This window comes from Muscardinus avellanarius (genome assembly GCF_963383645.1).
Source record: "Muscardinus avellanarius genome assembly, chromosome: 16".
In the NCBI taxonomy this organism is placed as follows: Eukaryota; Metazoa; Chordata; class Mammalia; order Rodentia; family Gliridae; genus Muscardinus; species Muscardinus avellanarius.
Window position 1 is genome coordinate 68958319 of NC_137802.1, and position 19970 is coordinate 68978288.

General features: G+C 56.5%; 1 protein-coding gene across 1 annotated transcript in view; it reads left to right on the forward strand.

Annotated features, from left to right (window-relative positions):
• Positions 1-19970, forward strand: part of MYO15B (myosin XVB) — a gene marked incomplete at both ends in the record, with an annotated part of 38358 nt that overhangs the window by 13421 nt on the left and 4967 nt on the right. Inside the window, 33 exons of the mRNA XM_080714128.1 lie at positions 485-562; positions 729-844; positions 928-973; positions 1053-1177; positions 2885-3002; positions 3243-3406; positions 8391-8484; positions 9047-9112; positions 9387-9441; positions 9593-9723; positions 11655-11750; positions 11845-12080; positions 12164-12342; positions 12531-12603; positions 13232-13393; positions 13580-13649; positions 13742-13840; positions 13946-14027; positions 14202-14300; positions 14444-14541; positions 14638-14847; positions 14990-15074; positions 15252-15350; positions 16867-17107; positions 17192-17279; positions 17401-17620; positions 18016-18128; positions 18245-18304; positions 18880-18955; positions 19071-19189; positions 19349-19467; positions 19539-19680; positions 19833-19944. Of these exons, the coding sequence (XP_080570254.1) occupies positions 485-562; positions 729-844; positions 928-973; positions 1053-1177; positions 2885-3002; positions 3243-3406; positions 8391-8484; positions 9047-9112; positions 9387-9441; positions 9593-9723; positions 11655-11750; positions 11845-12080; positions 12164-12342; positions 12531-12603; positions 13232-13393; positions 13580-13649; positions 13742-13840; positions 13946-14027; positions 14202-14300; positions 14444-14541; positions 14638-14847; positions 14990-15074; positions 15252-15350; positions 16867-17107; positions 17192-17279; positions 17401-17620; positions 18016-18128; positions 18245-18304; positions 18880-18955; positions 19071-19189; positions 19349-19467; positions 19539-19680; positions 19833-19944 (3871 nt within the window). The remainder of the gene's footprint in view (positions 1-484; positions 563-728; positions 845-927; positions 974-1052; positions 1178-2884; positions 3003-3242; positions 3407-8390; positions 8485-9046; positions 9113-9386; positions 9442-9592; positions 9724-11654; positions 11751-11844; positions 12081-12163; positions 12343-12530; positions 12604-13231; positions 13394-13579; positions 13650-13741; positions 13841-13945; positions 14028-14201; positions 14301-14443; positions 14542-14637; positions 14848-14989; positions 15075-15251; positions 15351-16866; positions 17108-17191; positions 17280-17400; positions 17621-18015; positions 18129-18244; positions 18305-18879; positions 18956-19070; positions 19190-19348; positions 19468-19538; positions 19681-19832; positions 19945-19970) is intronic.

Sequence of the window (19970 nt, forward strand, 5' to 3'; positions counted from 1 at the left end):
CACACTTGTAATCTCACACTTGGGAGGTGGAGACAGGAGGATCATGCAGGTTCGAAGCCAGTCTCTCTGGTTTAAGAGACCCTGTTTCCAAATAAAAATATAAAAATTAGGTGTCTGGGAGTGTAGCCCAGAGGTACAAGGGTTTCCAGGAACCCCAGTACCACCAAAAAAAAAAAAAAAAAAAAAAAAAAGCTTCAGTAGCTGAGCGTGGTGGCGCATGCTTGTAATCCCAGTACTTGGGAGGCTGAGACAAGAGGATCACACTTGGTGGACTGCCTCAGCTGCTTAGTGAGGCCCTTTGCAACTCAGTGAGACTATTTCAAAATAAAGAATAAAAAAATAAGGATGGGGGTGTAGCTCGGAGATAAAATACCCCAGGGTTCCAGCCCTAGTGCTGCCCCAAACAAACAACTATCCTTTTCCAGGAAAGAATCTGACCTTCATGCCCATCTTCAATCCCCGCCCCCGGGTGTGTCTTTTGCAGGTTCACAAGTTTTTAACTAGAAACCGGGATCACCTGGATCCTGTAGTGGCGGAAATGCTTGCGGAGAGCCAGCTACAGGTGCCCCCACAGCTGCCCCCAGCCTGTCTCATGCTCAAGGGCTGGCCTCAAGCCACCACCCCCCGGGGGGAGGGGGGAGCGGCCAGTGAGAGCTGGCCCTGCTGGATCCCCAGGGCCACGGGTGGGCAAGCCGGGAGGAGCGGCTCAGCCCCCTCTCGCCCTGCAGCTGGTGGGCAGCCTGTTCCGGGAAGGAGCGCCCCAGGCCGGTGGAGGGCCCAGCAGACCCACGCTGGCCTCTCGCTTCCAGGAGTCCCTGGAGGACCTCCTCACGCAGCTGGGCAGGTGAGGCTGTGCCCTCCTGTGAGGCCCCAGGGAACTGGGCGGTGGGGGCTGCTCTGTGCCCAGCCTCCCCTTCCACACAGCAGGAGCCACGTGTATTTCATCCAGTGCCTCAGCCCCAACCCTGGAAAGGTGAGAGCCTCTAGCACCTATGCCGAGCCCTCCCACCACCTCCTCCCCTCCTCACCCCTCTGCCTCTGCCTGGCCACAGATCCCGGGCCTCTTCGACGTGGGACATGTGGCGGAGCAGCTCCGCCAGGCAGGCACCCTGGAGGCCCTAGGCACCCGCAGTGCCCACTTCCCGGTGCGCATGCCCTTCCAGGCCTTCCTGGCCAGGTAGGCCCCGGGCGGGGCAGCCAGGGGCTAGGCACATGGGGGCCTGCGGGCGGCCGAGAGAGGAATGTGCTTCCCCGGGAACCTGGGCTGGCTTCCAACCTCTGCCTCTGCCCCTGCTCCTTTCCTCCTCTCCTCTCTCCCTCCGTTTATTTATTTTTGCGGTACTGGGGATGAAACCCAGAGGCATTCTGCCTCAAAGCTACACCCCAGCCCTATTTTTTCTTTCCTTTTCTTTCTTTTTCAGTACTGGATGGAAACCCAGGACACATTATAACTCTTAGTTACAACCCTAGTCATTATATATGTGTGTGTGTGTGTGTGTGTGTGTGTGTGTGTGTGTATACATATATATCTTTTTTTTGTGGTACTGGGGTTCCGGGAAACCCTTCTACCTCTGGGCTACACTCCCAGGCCTATTTTTTATATTTTTATTTGGAAACAGGGTCTCTTAAGCCAGTGCAGCTGGCTTCAAACCAGCGCGATCCTCCTGTCTCCGCTTCCCAAGCGCTGGGATTACAAGCATGTGCCACCATGCCCGGCTATTCTGTATTTTGAAACAAGGCCTCACTAAGTAGCTGAGGCTGTCTGTGAACACAATCCTCCTGTCTCAGCCTCCCAAATGCTGGGATGACACCCGTGCACCACCATGCCCAGCTCTCCCTCCTTTTATTACCTCCATCCCTTCTTACATCCAGCAAGCCCCTCCGGCATTAACGCCTGGGGACTGGAGAAGAGGCAGTGCCTGCTGTGGGGGCTAAGGGTGTGGGGATGGAGCAAGTCAGTGCCGGGCGTGAGCTGGGAGGACGGGAGTGTAGCCTTGTGAGGTGCAGGGAGGATGGACGCTGTGTCCCTAAACCTCTAGGAAAGCTGGGACTTAGGCCCTGAACAGGCCCAAACAGCGGCTGGCTGGCTTTGACCACTGGCTGGCGACTTTTGGGGAACCTCTGAAGGCCTGCCTCCCCACAAGGTTCTGAGGACCTCCCTAGCCTGAGATGACCTTGGCCATGGGGACAGCCTGGCCAGACAGTAGGCCTGTGGCATCTGACCTTGAGCCAGCAGGGGGAGAAGGCGGGCAGGGAAGGGTCTGCCCCACCCTTGGGACACTGACTGGCTGCGACCCTTGCCACCCGAGGACTGGGGGATCTTGTGCTGACCTGGTCTGTCTAATGGCGTGTCCCTGCTGCCTGTGGCTCCCACATCCCGTCATGTCGAGTGTGCCACCCACACAGAAGCTGCAGGTCACATTCTTGTTCCAACCGCAAGAGCGGGCCTCCTGGCCCCATCCGCGCATGGTCCTACCCATCTGTCTCCTCCCCAGAGCAGAGCCGCCCCTGCCTGCCGCAAGGTTTCAGTGCCCAGCTCTATCTAGCAGGAATTGTCAAATGACCCAGAAACTGCCGGGCATGCTTGTAATCCCAGCATTCGGGAGGCTGAGACCTGGAGGATCGCGGTTCGCGGACAGCCTCAGCTACTTAGTGAGGCCCTCTGCAACTCAGTGAGACCTGGTTTCAAAATAAAGAATAAAAAATAGGGCAGGGGGTGTAGCTCGGAGGTCAAATGCCCCTGGGTTCCATCCTCAGACCTGCAAAAAAAAAAAAAAAAAAAAAAAAAAACCCAGAAACTGAGTAACTACCGAAGGCTCAGGGCAGCGCTCAAGTGTGGAAGGCGCTCCCTGCCCTTCTGACCCACTCTGTGTCCTTGGGGCAGGTTCCAGGCCCTGGGCACAGAGGCGCAGGAGGACCTCTCTGAGCGGGAGAGGTGTGGTGCTGTCCTCGGCCAGGTGCTGGGGGCAGAGTCCCCGCTCTATCATCTGGGAGCCTCTCAGGTGGGAGCCTGTGCTGTGCAGGCGAGGTTGTGGTGGAGAGGGTGCAAACGGGGCCAAAGGGACAAAGTCTAGACCGGGTGGTCCTTCCACGTGGTGGGCGCACAGGGTGGTGCTGGGCAGCGAGCCGTCCTGGACACCCCGAAATACAGTTTGGCTGGAAGAGAAGGGCCCCAGGGTGGATGGGAAGAGCAGGTGGCCCCACCCCGCATCGGGCTCACCCGCAGCCCCCTGTGCCCACAGGTCCTGCTGCGGGAGCAGGGCTGGCAGCAGCTGGAGCAGCTCTGGGCCCAGCGGCGCTCCCAGGCGCTGCTCACCCTGCACCGGGGCCTCTGTGCCCGCATCTCCCGCCAGCGCCTCCGCCTCCTGCCCCGGATGCAGGCGCGTGTGCGTGGGCTCCAGGCCAGGTGGGCAGGCTGGACCAGCGAGCGGGTGGGTGAGGCTGTGTGCTCCTCGAGGTGGGGGACAGGGACAGGGAGACCTGGGCTCACAAGTGTGTCTGCCACACGGCCATCCCACCAACCCTGACCCCTCCCCACCCAAACCCGCGTGGCCTCTGCTTGAACAAGCCCAGGCACAGGAAGCTCCTTGAAGAAGCCACCTGGACCTGCTGCTCTGACTCTTTGTTCTCTTTTCTAGTCTGTTCTCTCTGCAGCAAGTGAATTTTGGGGGCAGGGGTACCGAGGACTGACCCAGGGGGCGCTCTACCTCCAAGCAACACCTCCCAAACATACCCAGATCCTCCTTTAAAGGCTCACTAAGCGGCTGAGCTTGGCTTCGAACCTGCGATCCTCTTGCTCAGCCTCCCAAGAGTGGTGGCACACGCTTGTAATCCCAGCATTCGGGAGGCTGAGACCAGAGGATCGCGGTTCGCGGACAGCCTCAGCTACTTAGTGAGGCCCTCTGCAACTCAGTGAGACCCGGTTTCAAAATAAAGAATAAAAATAGGGCAGAGGGTGTAGCTCAGAGGTCAAATACCCCTGGGTTCCATCCCCAGACCAGCAAAAACAAACAGATAAATAAATAAAAATAAATAGGGCTGAGGGTGTAGTGCAGAGATAGAATGTCCCTGGGTTCAATCTCCAATTTCACGCACAAAAATATAAACAAAATAAGCTGGGCATGGTGGTGCATTCCTATAAACCCAGTACTTGGGAGGCCGAGACAGGAGGATCACGGATTCAAGGCTAGCCTCAGCAACTTAATGAGGCCCTGTTTCAAAATAAAAAATAAAATAGGGCTGGAGATTTACCTCAGAGGTAGAATATCCTTGGATTCAACCCCTAGTACCATAAGAGAAACAAACCAATAAATATATAAGAGCTGTGGGTCTAGCTCAGAGGTAGAATGCCCCTGGGTTCAAGCCACAATACAAAAAAATTAAAATATTCAAAATATTTCAGACTTAGACACTATTTTATTTTATTTTTTTTTGTGTGTGTGGTACTGAGGGTGGAACCCAGAGGCATTCTATCTTCCAGGCTACACTCCCAGACCCATTTTATATTTTATTTGGAAACAGGGTCTCACTAAGTTGCTGAAAGCCTCACTAAGTAGCTGAGGCTGGCTTCGAACCTGTGCGATCCTCCTGTCTCAGCCTCCCAAGCGCAGGGATTACAAGCGTGCGCCACCACGCCCGGTTCCATTTTTTATTTTTTGAGGTACTGGGGATTCAACCCAGGGACATTCTATCTGAGCTACACCCCATCCCTATTTTATTTTATTTTATTTTTTATTTTTTGGTGGTACTTGGGGGTGGAACCCAGAGGCTTTCTACCTCTGGACTATACTCCCAGACCTATTTTATATTTTATTTGGAAACAGGGTCTCACTAAGTAGCTGAGGCTGCCTTCGAACCTGTGTGATCCTCCTGTCTCAGCCTCCCAAGCACGGGGATTACAAGCGTGCGTCACCACGCCCGGCCCTATTTTATTTCTATTTTGAAACAGGATCTCACTAGGTTAATGAGCCTTACTGATTGCTGAGGCTGTCCTCGAACCTGTGATCCTCCTGTCTGCCTCCCAAGCACTAGGATTACAGGCATGGGCCACCACGTCCAGCTGATGCTATTTCTTCTTTATGCCAATATTTATTTTATTTAGTGTAATAATTTTTTTTTTTTTTTGCGGATCTGGAAATGGAACCCAGGGGCATTCGACCTCTGAGCTGCAACCCTGCTCTATTTTTTATTTATTTTGAAACAGGGTCTCACTGGGTTGCAGAGGACCTCACTAAGTAGCTGAGGCTGTCTGTGAACTGCGATCCTCGGGTCTCAGCCTCCCGAATGCTGGGATTACAGGCCTGTGCCACCACGCCCGGCTTGTAATGATTTCAAAGTCCATCTGTGTTACAGCTGGTGTCAGAATTGCATTTCTTTAGCCGGGCGTGGTGGCGCACGCTTGTAATCCCCACGCTTGGGAGGCAGAGATAGGAGGATCGCGCAGGTTCGAAGCCAGCCGCGCGCGCTGGCTTAGGAGACCCTGTTTCCAAATAAAAATGTAAAAATAGGTCTGGGAGTGTATCCCGGAGGTAGACGGGCTTTCAGGAACCCCAGTACCAAAAAAAAAAAAAAAAAAAATTGCATTTCTTTTTAGGGCTGAATGATGTTCTGTGGTTTGGATTGACAACGTGTTATTTATGTTTTTACCTTGATGAATATTTGAGTCATGGCTATTCTTTGTGAACGGTGCTGCTACGAATCTGGGTGTGCACGTTTCTGTTCTTCTGTTTTCAGAATTCTGTACACAGAGCCGGGCGTGGTGGCGCACGCTCGTAATCCCAGTTCTCGGGAGGCTGAGACAGGAGCATCCGGGTTCTCGGCCAGTCTCAGCTACTAAGGAGCCACTTATGAGGCCCTCTGCAACGTAGTGAGACCCTGGGTCAAAATAAAGAAAAAATAGGACAGGGGTGTTAACTCAGAGTTAGGATGCCCCTGGGTTCAATTCCCAGAAACACACACACACACACACACACACACACACACACACACACACACACAGGAATTCTGTACATAGGAGTGGAATTGCTGGGTCATATGAGTATTCTATGTTGAAAAACTATTTTTTTTTGTACTGGGGATTGAACTCAGAGGTACTCTGCCACTAAGTTACATTCCTATCCCCTTCCTTCCTTCCTTCCTTCCTTCCTTCCTTCCTTCCTTTATTTACTAATTTTTGGTCCTGGAACTTGAAACCAGGGACTTTCTAACATTGAGCTATACACTAGACCGATTTTATTTTTTTGTGGTACTAAGGATGGAACCCAGGGGCATTCTACCTCTGAGCTACACCCCCGGCCTTATTTTTTATTCTTTATTTTGAAACAGGGTCTCACTGAGTTTCAAAGGGCCTCACTAAGTAGCTGAGGCTGGCCGTGAACCGCGATCCTTTAGTCTCAGCCTCCCAAGTACTGGGATTACAAGCGTGAGCCACCACGCCCAGCTCTATTTTATTATTATTATTATTTTTTTTTTTTGTGGTAGTAGGTATTGAACTCGGCATTCTACCTTCGAACTATACTCCGAGACCTATTTTATCTTTATTTTATTTTATTTTATTTTGGTGGTACTGGGGTTCCTGGAAGCCCTTCTACCTCCGGGCTACACTCCCAGACCTATTTTTTATACTTTTTTATTTGGAAACAGGGTCTCATAAGCCAGCGCGCACGGCTGGCTTCGAACCTGCGCGATCCTCCTGTCTCTGCCTCCCAAGAGCGGGGATTACAAGTGTGCGCCACCACGCCCGGCATATTTTTATTTTCAAACAGGGTCTCATTAGGTTGATGAGAATCTCACTACTTGCTGAGGCTGTCCTTGAACCTGTGATCCTCCTCTCTCAGCCTCCCAAATGCTGGGATTACAAGCGTGCGCCACCACGCCCGCTATTTCTTATTTGGAAACAGGGTCTCACTAAGTTACTCTTCTTATATCTAAGAAATCCTTAAAGCTATTTTATTTGTACATTATTCCTTTCAGGATCTTCTATGAGGTTTTCAGTGAGGTTACATTTTATTTATTTTGGGGATTGGGGATTGTACCTCTGAGGTACATCCCCAGTCCAATTTTATTTTTTATTTTGAGATAGGGTTTTACTGTTTTGCTGAGTGCTTCACTAAGTTGCTGAGTCTGGCCTCAAACCTGCAATCCTCCTGTCTCAGTCTCCTAAGTACTGGGATTATAGGTATACACCACTGTGCCCAGCTTATTATTTGTTTGTTTGTATTGGAGGTTGAATCCAGGGGCATTCTACTTCCAAGCTACACTCCAGACCTTCTTTTTCTTTTTTTGCAGGTATGGAGATAGAACCCAGGGGCATTTGACCTCTGAGCTACACCCCCTGCCCTATTTTTTATTCTTTATTTTGAAACCGGGTCTCACTAAGTTGCGGAGGGCCTCACTAAGTAGCTGAGGCTATCCGCAAACCACGAATCTCCAGTCTCAACCTCCAGAATGCTGAGATTACAAGCGTGTGCACCACACTGGGCTTCTTATTTTTTATTATAAGACAGGGTCTCACTAAGTTCCTGAGGCAGGCTGCAAACTCGCAATCCTCCTGTCTCAGCTTCTCAAGTACTAGAATCAGCGTGCACCATCAGTGTTGGCTTCTGACTTTACTTTTTAATTTTATAATTTATGCATTCAGCCGGGTGTGGTGACGCACGCTTGTAATGGTAATACTTGGGAAGCTGAAACAGAAGGATTGAAGGTTTGTGGCCAGCCTCAGCTACTTAGTGAGGCCCTCTGCAAGTTAATTGAGACTCTATTTCAAAATAAAGAATAAAAATAGGGCTGGGGGTATAGCTCAGAGATGGAATGCCCCTGGGTTTAATCCTCAGTTCTACAAAAATAAAAAAAATATGTATCCTTAGTAAAACACATTGCAGTAATTTATCCAATGTCACAGTGACTGATTAGAAAGGGAATCATTTGAACCAAGGTAACCTGCTTCCAGAATCAGGCCTTAATCCCCTATGCTAAATAGCCTTTCCATTGGCCTGTTCTTGTTTCATAATATCCTGTTCTTTTTCCCGTTTTTTTTCTGTTAAGCATCCAGGGGCTTCCCTGGTCCAGAATCCATTGTTGTTGTTGTTGTTATTTGTGGTACTGGGGGTGGAATCCAGGGGTCTTCTACATCGGGCTATACACCCAGCCCTATTTTATTTTTTGTTTGGAAATAGGGTCTTGCTAAGTTGCTGAGAGCCTAAATTGCTGAGGCTGTCCTTGAGCCTGTGATCCTCCTGTCTCATTCTCCCAAGTACTGGGATTACAGGTGTGTACCACCATGCCTTGCTCAGAATCCATTTTTACATTAATGTCTAGGCTTAGTGGATTCAGGTATGGGGCAGAAGTGGAATTTAGAACCCTCAGCCCCTCATTACCCCCATTCACTCCAGGAAGCGATACCTCCGGCGGCGGGCAGCGCTGGGACAACTGAACACCGTCCTCTTGGTGGCGCGGCCCCTGATCCGGAAACGAAGAAGGCAGCAGGTGACGCTGGACGAGGGAGGACTAGAACAGCGCCCAGGCCGCCTCGGCCAGCCGCGCTGACTGCACCCCACAGGGTCTAGCCTCTTAGCCCGGCCCCGCGAGGACTGAGTTCCTCAGAGACCATGGCTTGTTGGACTCTCTCTGCTTCTGTCTGTCTGGCCCGGGCAGGCAGGGGCCCTGGGAGGCCGCTGTCTTCCCTAGCTCCTGGGGTCTCGCCATCCCTCTAGTCCTCCCGTGTACCCTTTCTGTCCCCCTCTTGACTGATGACTCTGATTTGAGGGCCATAAAGCAGCTCAAAGGTCAGTGCCCACATAGGGCCTCCCTCCCCTGCCCCTCCCTGGCTGGACTTTGTCCCCTCGGAGCATTTCTTCCCTTCTTCCTGCCCTCTTCCCGGTGCCCTGGCAGACGGCAGTGACATCCACAGCACAGACGCCGGTGAGACAGCCGAGGGCTGAGGCCAGGCAGCCGGCCCCTCGGGCCTGTAGTCAAGGCCTCTCCGGGGCAGGAGGGGACTGTGGACCTGTGGATCTGGGGGTCAACCCTTCCTGTACCTTCTCCTCAGCTCAGGCAGAGTCCGTGGGGCCAGGGTGGTCAGCTCAGCGGTGCTCTGGAGAAAATGTCAAGCATGGTAAGTGGCCTGGTGGGAAGGGGTCTGTTCCAGTTATGAAGCCACTTAGGGGAGAGGAGGGCGCGAGGTTCCTCCAGGGGCCCCGTTCTTTAAGTGCGGCTAAGCGAGGTGGCTCCCCTCGGTGCTCCTGTGTCCCTAGGAGCTCTGCTTGTTGGAGTCCTCAGGCCCACAGTTCTTGGCCTGGGGAGGGGACGTTTACCGTCTTAGGGGTAGGGGGAAGCTGGGCCCCTCCATGCCCTCCCTCAGTTCACAGTAGCTTGGCCCTCCCCACCAGGAGCTGGGGCGCCTGGAGATCCCAGCCGAGCTGGCTGCCATGCTGACGACGGCAGGTGAGCCTTCCTGGTGCCCTGGGCTGCGGTGGGCCTGTCCCTGCCCCGAGCTCCCTGCAGACAGGGCTGGTGGCCGATGGGGAGGTGGGAGGGCGCTGGCTCATGGAGCACACCTGAGCATCTTTGGGTTGCCTCTGGTGTTCCTTCCTAGGCCACCAGGATGCCCTGAATGGGCGCATCACCGAGTCCATGCCCCCCGAGGTTCCCGCCCGGCCCAGCCTGACCCTCCCGCCAGACATTGACAAGTTCCCTTTCTCCAGCTTCGTCTCCACCAGCTTTCAGGTGGGTGCCCCAGGCCCCGGCGCTGCCCGGCATTAGCATCTGCCCGCGTAAGCTGGACCGCCCTGCTGCTTGCCCCGCCGCAGCCATCGGGGCTGTGGGTGCCACTGGCTGTGCTGCTCTGAGAGCAACTGAACTGCCTCACCAGAGAGTGTTATTTCCGTCAGGGAGGCCACACCTTTGTTATCCCTGTGCCCTGTGCTGCCTGAAGTCAGGGCCCTGCAGCCTGTTCAGAGATGAGGGAAGTGTCCAGGTGGCGGGTTAAGTACGAGCATGGGATTCAAAACTACACATACAGAGCCAGGTGTGGTGGCCCATGCCTGTAACCCCAGTACTTGGGAGGCTGAGACATAGGATCACAGGTTCGAGACCAGCCTCGGCAATGTATCGAGACTCTCGGCAACTTAGCAAGACCCTGCTTAAAAAATAAGTAAATAAAAGGGCTGGGGATGTAGCTCAGAGGCAAAAGGCCCATAGGTTCAATCTCCAATAAAAAGGCACCCACACAAGCCGGGCGTGGTGGCGCACGCTTGTCATCCCAGCACTCGGGAGGCTAAACCGGAGGATCGCGGTTCACAGACAGCCTCAGCTACTTAGTGAGGCCCTCAGCAACTCAGTGAGACCGTTTCAAAATAAAGAATAAAAATAGGGCAGGGGTTGTGGCTCGGAGGTCAAATGCCTCTGGGTTCCATTCCCCAGACCCACACACACAAAAAAGGACACATATACACACACATAGAATCATTTCTCGTGTGTGCGTGCGTGCATGTGTGTGTGTGTGAGTGTATGTGAGTGTGCGTGCGTGTGAGTGTGAGTGTGCGTGGGTATGAGTGTGTGAGTGTGTGCGCGAGTATGCGTGTGTGCAAGTGTGCATGCGTGTGTGTGTGAGTGAGTTGCGTGTGTGCATGTGAGTGTTGAGTGTGTTGCACGAGCATGAGTGTGAGAGTGTGTGTGAGTGTGTGCGTGTGCGTGAGTGTGTCAGTGAGAGATACTGGGGATTGAACCTATAGGTCTTCTAGAGCTACATTCTTGCCCTATTTTTTTTTTTTTTTTTTTTGGCGGTACTGGGGATGAAAAACAGGGGCATTCTACCTCCCTCCGAGCTACACCCCCAGCCCTATTTTTTTATTCTTTTTTGTTTTTTTTTGCAGTACTGGGGTTCCTGGAAGCCCTTCTACCTCCGGGCTACACTCCCAGACCCATTTATATATTTTTTTATTTGGAAACAGGGTCTCTTAAGCCAGCGAGGCTGGCTCCGAACCTGCGCGATCCTCCTGTCTCCGCCTCCCAAGCGCGGGGATTACAAGCGTGCGCCACCACGCCCGGCCTTTATTCTTTATTTTGAAACAAGGTCTCACTGACTTACAAAGGGGCTCACTAAGTAGTAGCTGAGGCTGTCACCGAACCCCAATCCTCCTGTCTCAGCCTCCCAAGTGCTGGGATTACAAGCGTGTGCCACCATGCCCAGCTCCTATTTTATTTTTATTTTTTATTTTTTGGTAGTACTGGGGATGGAACCCAGGGGCCTTCTACCTCCGGACTATACACCCAGACCTATTTTAAATTTTATTTGGAAACAGGGTCTCTTAAGCCAGCGCGATCCTCCTGTCTCAGCCTCCCAAGCGCGGGGATTACAAGCGTGCGCCACCACGCCCGGCATTATTTTTTATTAGGAATTGTGGTCTCGCTAAGTTGTTGAGGGCCTCAAGTTGCTGAGGCTGGCTTCAAACCTGTGAGCCTCCCATCTAAGCCTCCCAAGTACTGAGATTACAGGTGTGCACCACCACACCTGGCACAAGATGCATTTCTAATATGCCTTTATACACCAGGTCCTCTCTGCCTCCCGGGGAGCGTGGCCCTGTGGGTTCCCCCAGGACTGGCCTCCCACTGGCCAGCACAGAGGACAAATACTCTGTCACCCTTTTCTCCTGCAGGAGCCGTCCCTGCCCAGCCCAGGGCAGCTGCTCGCCAAGCCCCTGACCCAGCTGCAGGGTGAGAACCCGCAACACGCTCTGGACATCAACAGGGTGGTGCGTGATGCACGGGGCGGGGCAGCGGGGTCCTCGCAGGGCCGGGGCAGCAGAGTCCTGCACCTCCTGCCCTGGCTGGCTCTCTTGTCGGCAGATGCTGCGACTCCTGGGGGACGGGGCGCTGCCGTCCTGGCAGGAGCAGACCATGGGCGTGTACCTGGTGCGGCAGGGCCAGCGCCGGCCGGGGCTGCGGGACGAGCTCTTCAGTCAGCTGGTGTGTCAGCTGTGGCGCAACCCTGAGGAACAGCAGAGCCAGCGCGGCTGGGCCCTCATGGCCGTGCTGCTCAGCGCCTTCCCGCCCTCGCCCGCCCTGCAGAAGCCGCTGCTCAAGTAATGCTGCCCGGCGGGGGGGGTGCAGGCCGGTGCGCTCTGCCTGCCTCCCTCCTCTGCAGCGGCCCTTACTGTCCCTACAGGTTCGTGTCTGACCAGGCCCCCTGTGGCATGGCAGCGCTGTGCCAGCACAAGTTGTTGGGGGCCCTGGAGCAGACACAACTGGCCCCTGGAGCTGCACGGGCGCACCCACCCACCCAGCTTGAGTGGACGGCCGGATGGAGGCGCGGCCGCATGGCACTGGACGTCTTCACCTTCAATGGTGATGGCCGCCTCCCGCGGAGGCCCCCCCGCCCTCCACCCTCCCTGGCCTTTTCCTGCCTGAGCCTTCCTGCTCCCTCCGTGACCTTGACCTCCCCTTTGGCCCTGCCTTCCGCATCCCCTGAGGACAGCTGCCCTGGTCACCAGTGTGGACCTGCTGTCCCTCACCTGTGGCGCCTTCCCCTGCAGAGGAGTGTTACTCGGTGGAGGTGGAGTCCTGGACCACTGGGGAGCAGCTTGCCGGGTGGATTCTGCAGAGTCGGTAAGATGAGTCTGGATGGGGCAGTGGTCAGAGCTGCCCACTGTCCCTACCCTCATCCTCCCAGCCCACTCTCCCGCAGAACACCTCCTGGAGCCCAGGGGCTGTGGCTGCTCCCCAGGGATGGGGCGGGGGTTGGAGTAAGTCGACCTGGTCAGACCCTAGGTTTGAGAAGGGTAAAGAACAGATTCTTAAACCGGGCGTGGTGGCGCACGCTTGTAATCCCTGTGCTTGGGAAACTGAGATGGGGAGGATCACACAGGTTCGAAGCCAGCCTCAGCTACTTAGTGAGGCTCTCAGCAACTTAGTGAGACCCTGTTTCCAAATAAAATATAAAATAGGTCTGGGAGTATAGCCCAGAGTAACACACACACACACACACACACACACACACACACACACACACACACACACACACGATTCTCTGGAGGTGCTGCCGTGAGCCCATGCTAAGATTCTGACTGTGGAGGATGCTAGGAGGAGAGCATGGGTACCCCGGGGTAACAGAAGGTCCGTGGGCGCACAGAGGGTCTGCCCGAGTGAGAGCAGGCTCCCTTCCTGGCGGCTCCCCTGGGCTCCTGCAGGAAGGTCCCAGGCCTGCCTGACACCCTCCCACACCCCATCCCCCCAGAGGCCTGGAGGTGCCCCCGCATGGCTGGTCCGTGTCACTGCACTCCGGGGACGCCTGGCAGGACTTAGCGGGCTGCGACTTTGTGCTGGACCTGATCGGCCAGACCGAGGACTTGGGGGATCCGGCTGGCCCCCACAGCTACCCCATCACTCCCCTTGACTCGTAGGTCCACCCAGCACTCTGTGCCTGGCATGCCCCGCCCCCGCCCTGCCCCCAGCCAGTGAGCCTGAGACACCCCAGGCTCACAGACGCTGCTGTAGCCGGGCACCTGGCCTCAGCCTCCAGCAGCAGCTTCTACGTGTGGCCTCAGCCTGGCCCCCCCTTATCTAGACCCACTGTTTCCTGCAGAGCTGAGAATATCCCCCCGGCTCCTGGGGTACAGGCCCCCTCGCTGCCCCCAGGTCCCCCTCCAGCCCCAGTACTACCCAGCAGGGGCCATGCAGGTAAGACACAAGGCCGGCAGAGCGCGGGGAGTGGGATTCAACAGCCCACCTGGGAAGGATGCTCCAGCCTGTCCCTGCCCCACCTGCAGGTGGGGCCCCGGTGGCGGGGAGCCTCGATGGCTTCCTGGACAATCTCTTCGAGCCCGTCCTGGCGCCGGGCTTCAGAGTGAGTGCCACGCATGCCCTCCGCCTGTCCCTGGCCCTCCCCCTCTGGGGCCCCTTGGGTTCCTTCCAGGTTCTAGCTCTGATGCTCTGACCAAAATCTCTGCAGGATTTGGAACAAGGCCCGGCTCTGAGCAGCCGCATGAAGGGAGGGGGCGCCATCGGGCCCATGCAGCAGGGTTACCCCTTGGGTGAGTGTGGGGCCTCCCAGGCTGGCGGCACAGGCGGGCATGGCCTGGGGTCCCCAGACAGAGGGACAGGAGTCCAGCCAGCACCCTGGTGGCTGATACTCTTGTTGCCTGGGGCTAGAGGGGGGCCATATGTGGGTGCAGATACACACTCAACTGGCAGTCCTGTTCCCTTAGTGTACCCAGGGATGGTGCAGATGCCCGGGTACCAGCCAGCCATGATGCCTCCACCTGTGCCCATGATGCCGGCGATGGGCACGGTCCCCACTGTGCCAGGTAAGGCCGGGGATGGGGTACCAGGGTCCCTTTCCTGGAGAGCAGCCACCAGCTCCTGGGTTGGAGGAGGAAGGGTCCTGCCAGGAGTCCAGAGGGCACCAGGCCTCGAGCATGGCCACAGCACTCGCCTGCCTCTCTTGTAGCCATGATGGTGCCACCGTCGCCGCAGCTTCCCAGCCTGGGCACCAGGCAGCTGATGGCTCAGCAGCAGGACTTCATTAACCAGCAGGCTCTGATCCTGGTGAGGCCGGCGGGGCCCAGGGGCTGCCTGGGGAGGGCAGGTACATGGTTGGGGCCACCCAGGGCCCTGATGGGGCCTGCTACTCCTCCCTCTCAGGCCCAGCAGATGACCACGCAGGCCTTGAGCCTGTCCCTGGAGCAGCAGACCCGGCAGCGGCAGCGCCAAGCCCAGGCCCCCGCCCCAGCCCCGGCCCCCGAGGCTGCCCCCCCAGCTCCACCCTCGGCCATCTCTCCCAAGCCCAAGAAGCCCCCCGCGCCCCAGGAGGAGCCTGAGCAGGACCTGGAACCCACGGGTGCCTACTTGAGGGTGAGGGGCAGAGACAAGGCGCCCGGAAGGAAGGGCTGGGAGGGGCCACAGGTGCCGGGGTTGCAGGGACTGCTGCCGGCGGGATGGGTGGGCACAGTTTCGGACAGAAGGGCTGGGACCCTGCGCATCTCCCTTCTGCCAGGAGGACACCTTAGAGGAGGAGGATGAAGATAGGCCCCGGCGCCCCAAGAGCTTCCAGCAGAAGCGGGACTATTTTCAGAAGATGGGTGAGGGAGCTCGGGGGTGAAGTCCACGGGGAAACTTGGCCAGAGCTCCTCACACGCCAGGGGAGGGAGGGCACTCCGTTTCCTGTCCGTGGGGCCTGTCCGGGAACCCAGACAGGCAGGCGGGTGGAGCTGCTGAACAAACACAGGTGATGGAGAAGGCCATCTGGGTGTTCGCAGGCCAGCAGCAGATCAAGGTGAAGACAGCCAGGCCTCCGGCCAAGGTCCAGATCCCCCAGGGGGAGGAGACGGAAGAGGAAGAGGAGGACATCAGAGCAGGTGGGGCACATGGGCAGGGGCCTCAGGGGCCCTACTTCTGCGGGGTGTTAATAGTCCTTCTGAGCCAGGTGCAGTGGTGCACACCTGTAATCCCAGTACTTAGGAGTCTGAGATAGGAGAATTACAGGTTCAAGGCCAGTGTCCACAACCTAGTGAGACCCTATTTCAAAATAAATAAGCCAGGCATGGTGGCACATGCCTATAATCCCCGCGCTTGGGAGGCGGAGACAGGAGGATCGCGCAGGGTCGAAGCCAGCCTCAGTTACTTAGACTCTCAGCAACTTAGTGAGACCCTGTTTCCAAATAAAGTATAAAATAGGTCTGGTAGCATAGCCCGGAGGTAGAAAAGCCCCTGGGTTCCACCCCCAGTACCACAATAAATAAATAAATAAATAAATAAATAAATAAATAAATAAATAAGGGATTGGGAGCCAGGCATGGTGGCACATGCTTGTAATCTTGGTACTTGGAGGCTGAGATGGAAGGATCACAGGTTTGTGGCCAGCCTCAGGTACTTAGTCCCTCTGCAACTTAGTGAGATCCTGTTTCAAAATAAAGAATAAAAAATAGGGCTGGGAGTATAGCTAAGAGGTAGAATGTCCATGAGTTCCCAGTATCAGAAATAATATAATCTTGTCAGGCATGGTGGTGCACACCATAAAATCCTAGCACATGGGAAGTTGAAGCAGGAGGATTACTTAACGAAACCCTATTTCAAAATAAAAAATAAGCCGGGCGTGGTGGCGCACACTCATAATCTCACCATTCGGGAGGCTGAGACTGGAGGATCGCCGTTTGCGGACAGCCTCAGCTACTTTAGTGAGGCCCTCTGCAACTCAGTGAGACCCAGTTTCAAAATAAAGAATAAAAAATAGGGCAGGGGGTATACCTCGGAGGTCAAATTCCCCGGGGTTCCATCCCCAGACCTGTAATAATAATAATAATAATAATAATATAATAATAATAATAGATAAATTAATTAATTAGCCAGGCATGGTGGCGCACGTTTGTAATCCCAGCATTCAGGAGGCTGAGACCTGGAGGATTGTGGTTCGCGGACAGCCTCAGCTACTTAGTGAGGCCCTCTGCAACTCAGTAAGACCCGGTTTCAAAATAAAGAATAAAAAATAGGGCAGGGGGTGTAGCTCAGAGGTAGAATGCCCCTGGGTTCCATCCCCAGACCCGCAAAAATAAATAAAATAAAGTTAAGTAATTAAATTAAAAAATAAGAAGCCAGGAGCGGTGGCACATGCTTGGAAGGCTGTTTAGTGAACGACTTAGCTACTTAGCGAGGCCCTCTACAATCTAGTGAGACCCTGTTTCAAAAAGTAAAATACAGCATGGGGCTGGGGTATAGTTCATAGATGGAATGCCCCTGAGCTCAACTCTCAGTACCAAAAATAAAATAAAAATAAAATACTGAAAATCAAAAGGGCTGGGGTGTAGCCGGAGGTTGCCTGCCCTGGGCCCCCCGGCAGAGTCGTGATGCCATCCTTATCTCTGTGTCTCCTGTTAGCGCCGTCCCCTCCACCTCCCCCAGTTGTGAAGAAGCCAGTGAAACAAGATGGGGCCAAAGCCTCAAAAGAGGCGAAGCCTCAGCCGGGCGAGGCCACAGGGCCGGCTCCGCCGCGGCGCCCCACCACGCGGAGCGTAAACTTTGTGTCCCAGCGGCCAGAACCCAGCAGGGAAATCCGAAACATCGTCCGCATGTACCAGAGCCGCCCGGGCCCGGTGCCCGTGCCCGTGCAGCCAATAAGGTGGGCCCCGGGGGAGGCGGGCAGGTTGCTTGGCTCCTTGGGGATCATCCTATCGACATAGCGACTTCTTCTTTCTCCCACGAGGCCCCCCAAAACTTTTGTGAAGAAAAATGACCCTAAAGATGAGGCTCTGGCCAAGCTGGGCATCAATGGTGCCCACTCGCCCCCGTTGGTGAGTCCCCGCGTGCCCCCCTCTGGGGTACGTGCTGATCTGCTCGGGAATCTGGGGTCTTGGGGTAAACTTGGCCTTGCTCATTGAGTTGGCCCTTGTGCCGTCTCTGTGCTTCCCCCAGACATCGTCCCCCAGCCCGGGGAAGGAGCCCCCACCAGCTGTGGCTCCTCGACCCAAGTCTCGGCCACAGATGGCGCCCTCAGCCTCCATCAGAGAAAGGCAAGGGCCCCTTCGGGACCTGTTTGGCTCAAAGCCACCCGTGGCCCACACACCCCCACTGCCACCAGCGCCCCCACTGCCTCAGTCGGAGGAGCCCAGGTCCCCTCCAGTGGAGCCTCGTGGTGAGACACCCCACATCCCCTATGCAGGGTGCTTCTTGGGGAGGGCAGTACTTTGGGACCCTGGACGAAGTGACCTCCACATACTGAGATCAGCTGCTTGGGCTTCTGGACTTTGGAGCCCCAGCTTTCTCATTCCTACCCGGGGCAGGGCCCTGGCACCCTGGGGCCTGTCTGGCAGGGACGGACTCTCGCACGCAGGGTATTGCCCAGGATACAGACCTGACAACTCTGCAGGGACCTTAGTGGCCTGGGTCAGGACACCAGGGAAAGCTTAGGGCTAGAAGGGGAGGCAGGAGATGCTGCCAAGGGAAAACGGTGCAAGAGTTAGGCAGTGGAGGGGCCAGGGGCCTCCCCTCCCCGCACCCCGTCTTCAGCCTCCTCCCTCCCCCCGCCAGCCCTGACGGAGCCCATGGAGGACCAGCACGTCTCCACCCAGCTCCTTGTGCCCTCTGGCAGCGTGTGCTTCTCCTACGCCAGCGTCCCCTGGAAGTTGTTCCTACGCAAGGAGGTGAGCATGTGCGCAGGGCCTGGGCTTGGCCCTGGCCTCTTTGGGCTGGCGGGGAGGTGGCAGGCTATGGGGGATCCCAACCTGGGACCCCAGCATCCCCTCCCCTCCTCCTCCAGGTGTTCTACCCCCGAGAGAACTTCAGCCATCCCTACTGCCTCCAGCTTCTCTGCGAGCAGGTTAGATCCTGGCCCACCTGGCATCCTGCCGCATCTGCAGCCAGACTGCACCCTGGGGCCCTTAGCCCAACACCTGGGCCAGGTTAACACGTGTGATAACAGCCAGCACTTACAGGGCACTTTCTGGGCCCAGGCCTGCCTCCGGCATCCTCACCAAGTTGGGACCATGATTAACCTTTTAGAGATGAGGAATGCAGGCGGAGCACGTACAGTACACAGTGCAGGCTCTAGCACACAGCAGGTGCTTCATAAACGCGGGTAGTTGATCTGTCATCTATGGACGCTCCCAGGCTGTGCCTCCACTCCCCAAAGTTTACAGTGGCCTTCTCTCTCCCCTCTCCTCCACACTCTGAGCAGTCTGGGGGGGATAGGGCAGATGTGTGGGGGGCCCTGGGGCAGGGGCAGGGAGCCTCGGGGGCCTGGCTGTGCCCCCCTTCCCGTGGGCCCCAGCGAGCACTGCCGTGTGGAGGCCCTCCACGGCGCCCTCTGGCCTCTCCCCGAAGTGTGTCCACAACTGCTGTGGGGTGGGCTCTGGCCGCAGGACCCAGTGGTGACCGCCCAGCTCTACCCTCCAGATCCTGCGGGACACCTTTGCCGAGTCCTGCATCCGGATCTCTCAGAAGGAGCGGCACAAAATGAAAGACCTCCTGGGTACAGGCGAGGGGACCCGGGGCTAGGGAGCTGGGGGGCCGGGCCCTCGGCTGCCTGGGGGAAGTGGCTGTGGGTCCACTCCAAGATGAGGGGCTGAAGGGGCATCTGCCTGCAGGAGACTTGGAGGTGGGCCTGGACTCCCTCGCCACCGCTGAAGACAGCATCAAGAAGCGCATCGTGGTGGCTGCTCGGGACAACTGGGCCAATTACTTCTCCCGCATCTTCCCCGTCTCGGTCAGTGACACAGCAGGGAGTGGGCATGTGCCTTGGACCCTGGTGCGCACACTCACGGGCCCTCTGCAGTTGGGACGTGGGCTCAGGGACCAAGCACGGCCACTTGGCCCCATGTACTGGGGCATGGGGCCGTGCACGACCCGGCCGCCTTCCTGGCAGGGTGAGAGGGGCAGTGATGTGCAGCTGCTGGGCGTGTCTCACCGGGGACTGAAACTGCTGAGGGTGACGCAGAGCCCCAGCTTCCACCAGGAGCAGCTGAAGACACTCTGCTCCTACAGGTGAGCTGCGCAGGGCCTAGGCTGGGGGGTGGCGAGTGGGCCCCCAGCCCACACCCCCAACCTGTGCACAGCTTTTCTGAGGTGCTGGGCTTGGAGTCTCGGAATGGCTCCATTCTGGAGCTGTCCCTGAAGAGCGAGCAGCTGGTGCTGCACACGCCCCGGGCAAGGGCCATCAGGGCCCTGGTGGAGCAGTTCCTGGACGAGCTCAGGAAGGTAAGCTGGCTGGGCAGGGCGGGGGCCAGGGCAGCCTCCTTTCTGAGCTGGGCCTCATCCTGTCTAGCTTCCCTGGGGCGGGGCAGGGAGTTCAGGGTGCCAGGGTGGGGCCAGGCTGGCTGCTCCTGGCCTGCTCACCCTCCTGCCTGCAGGACTCTGGCTACGTCATTGCCCTGCGCAGTTACATCACTGATGACCGCAGCTTGCTCAGCTTCCAGCGTGGGGACCTCATCAAGCTGTTGCCAGGGGCCGCACTGGAGCCAGGTAGCCCCGGAGCTGGCCCGAGGAGG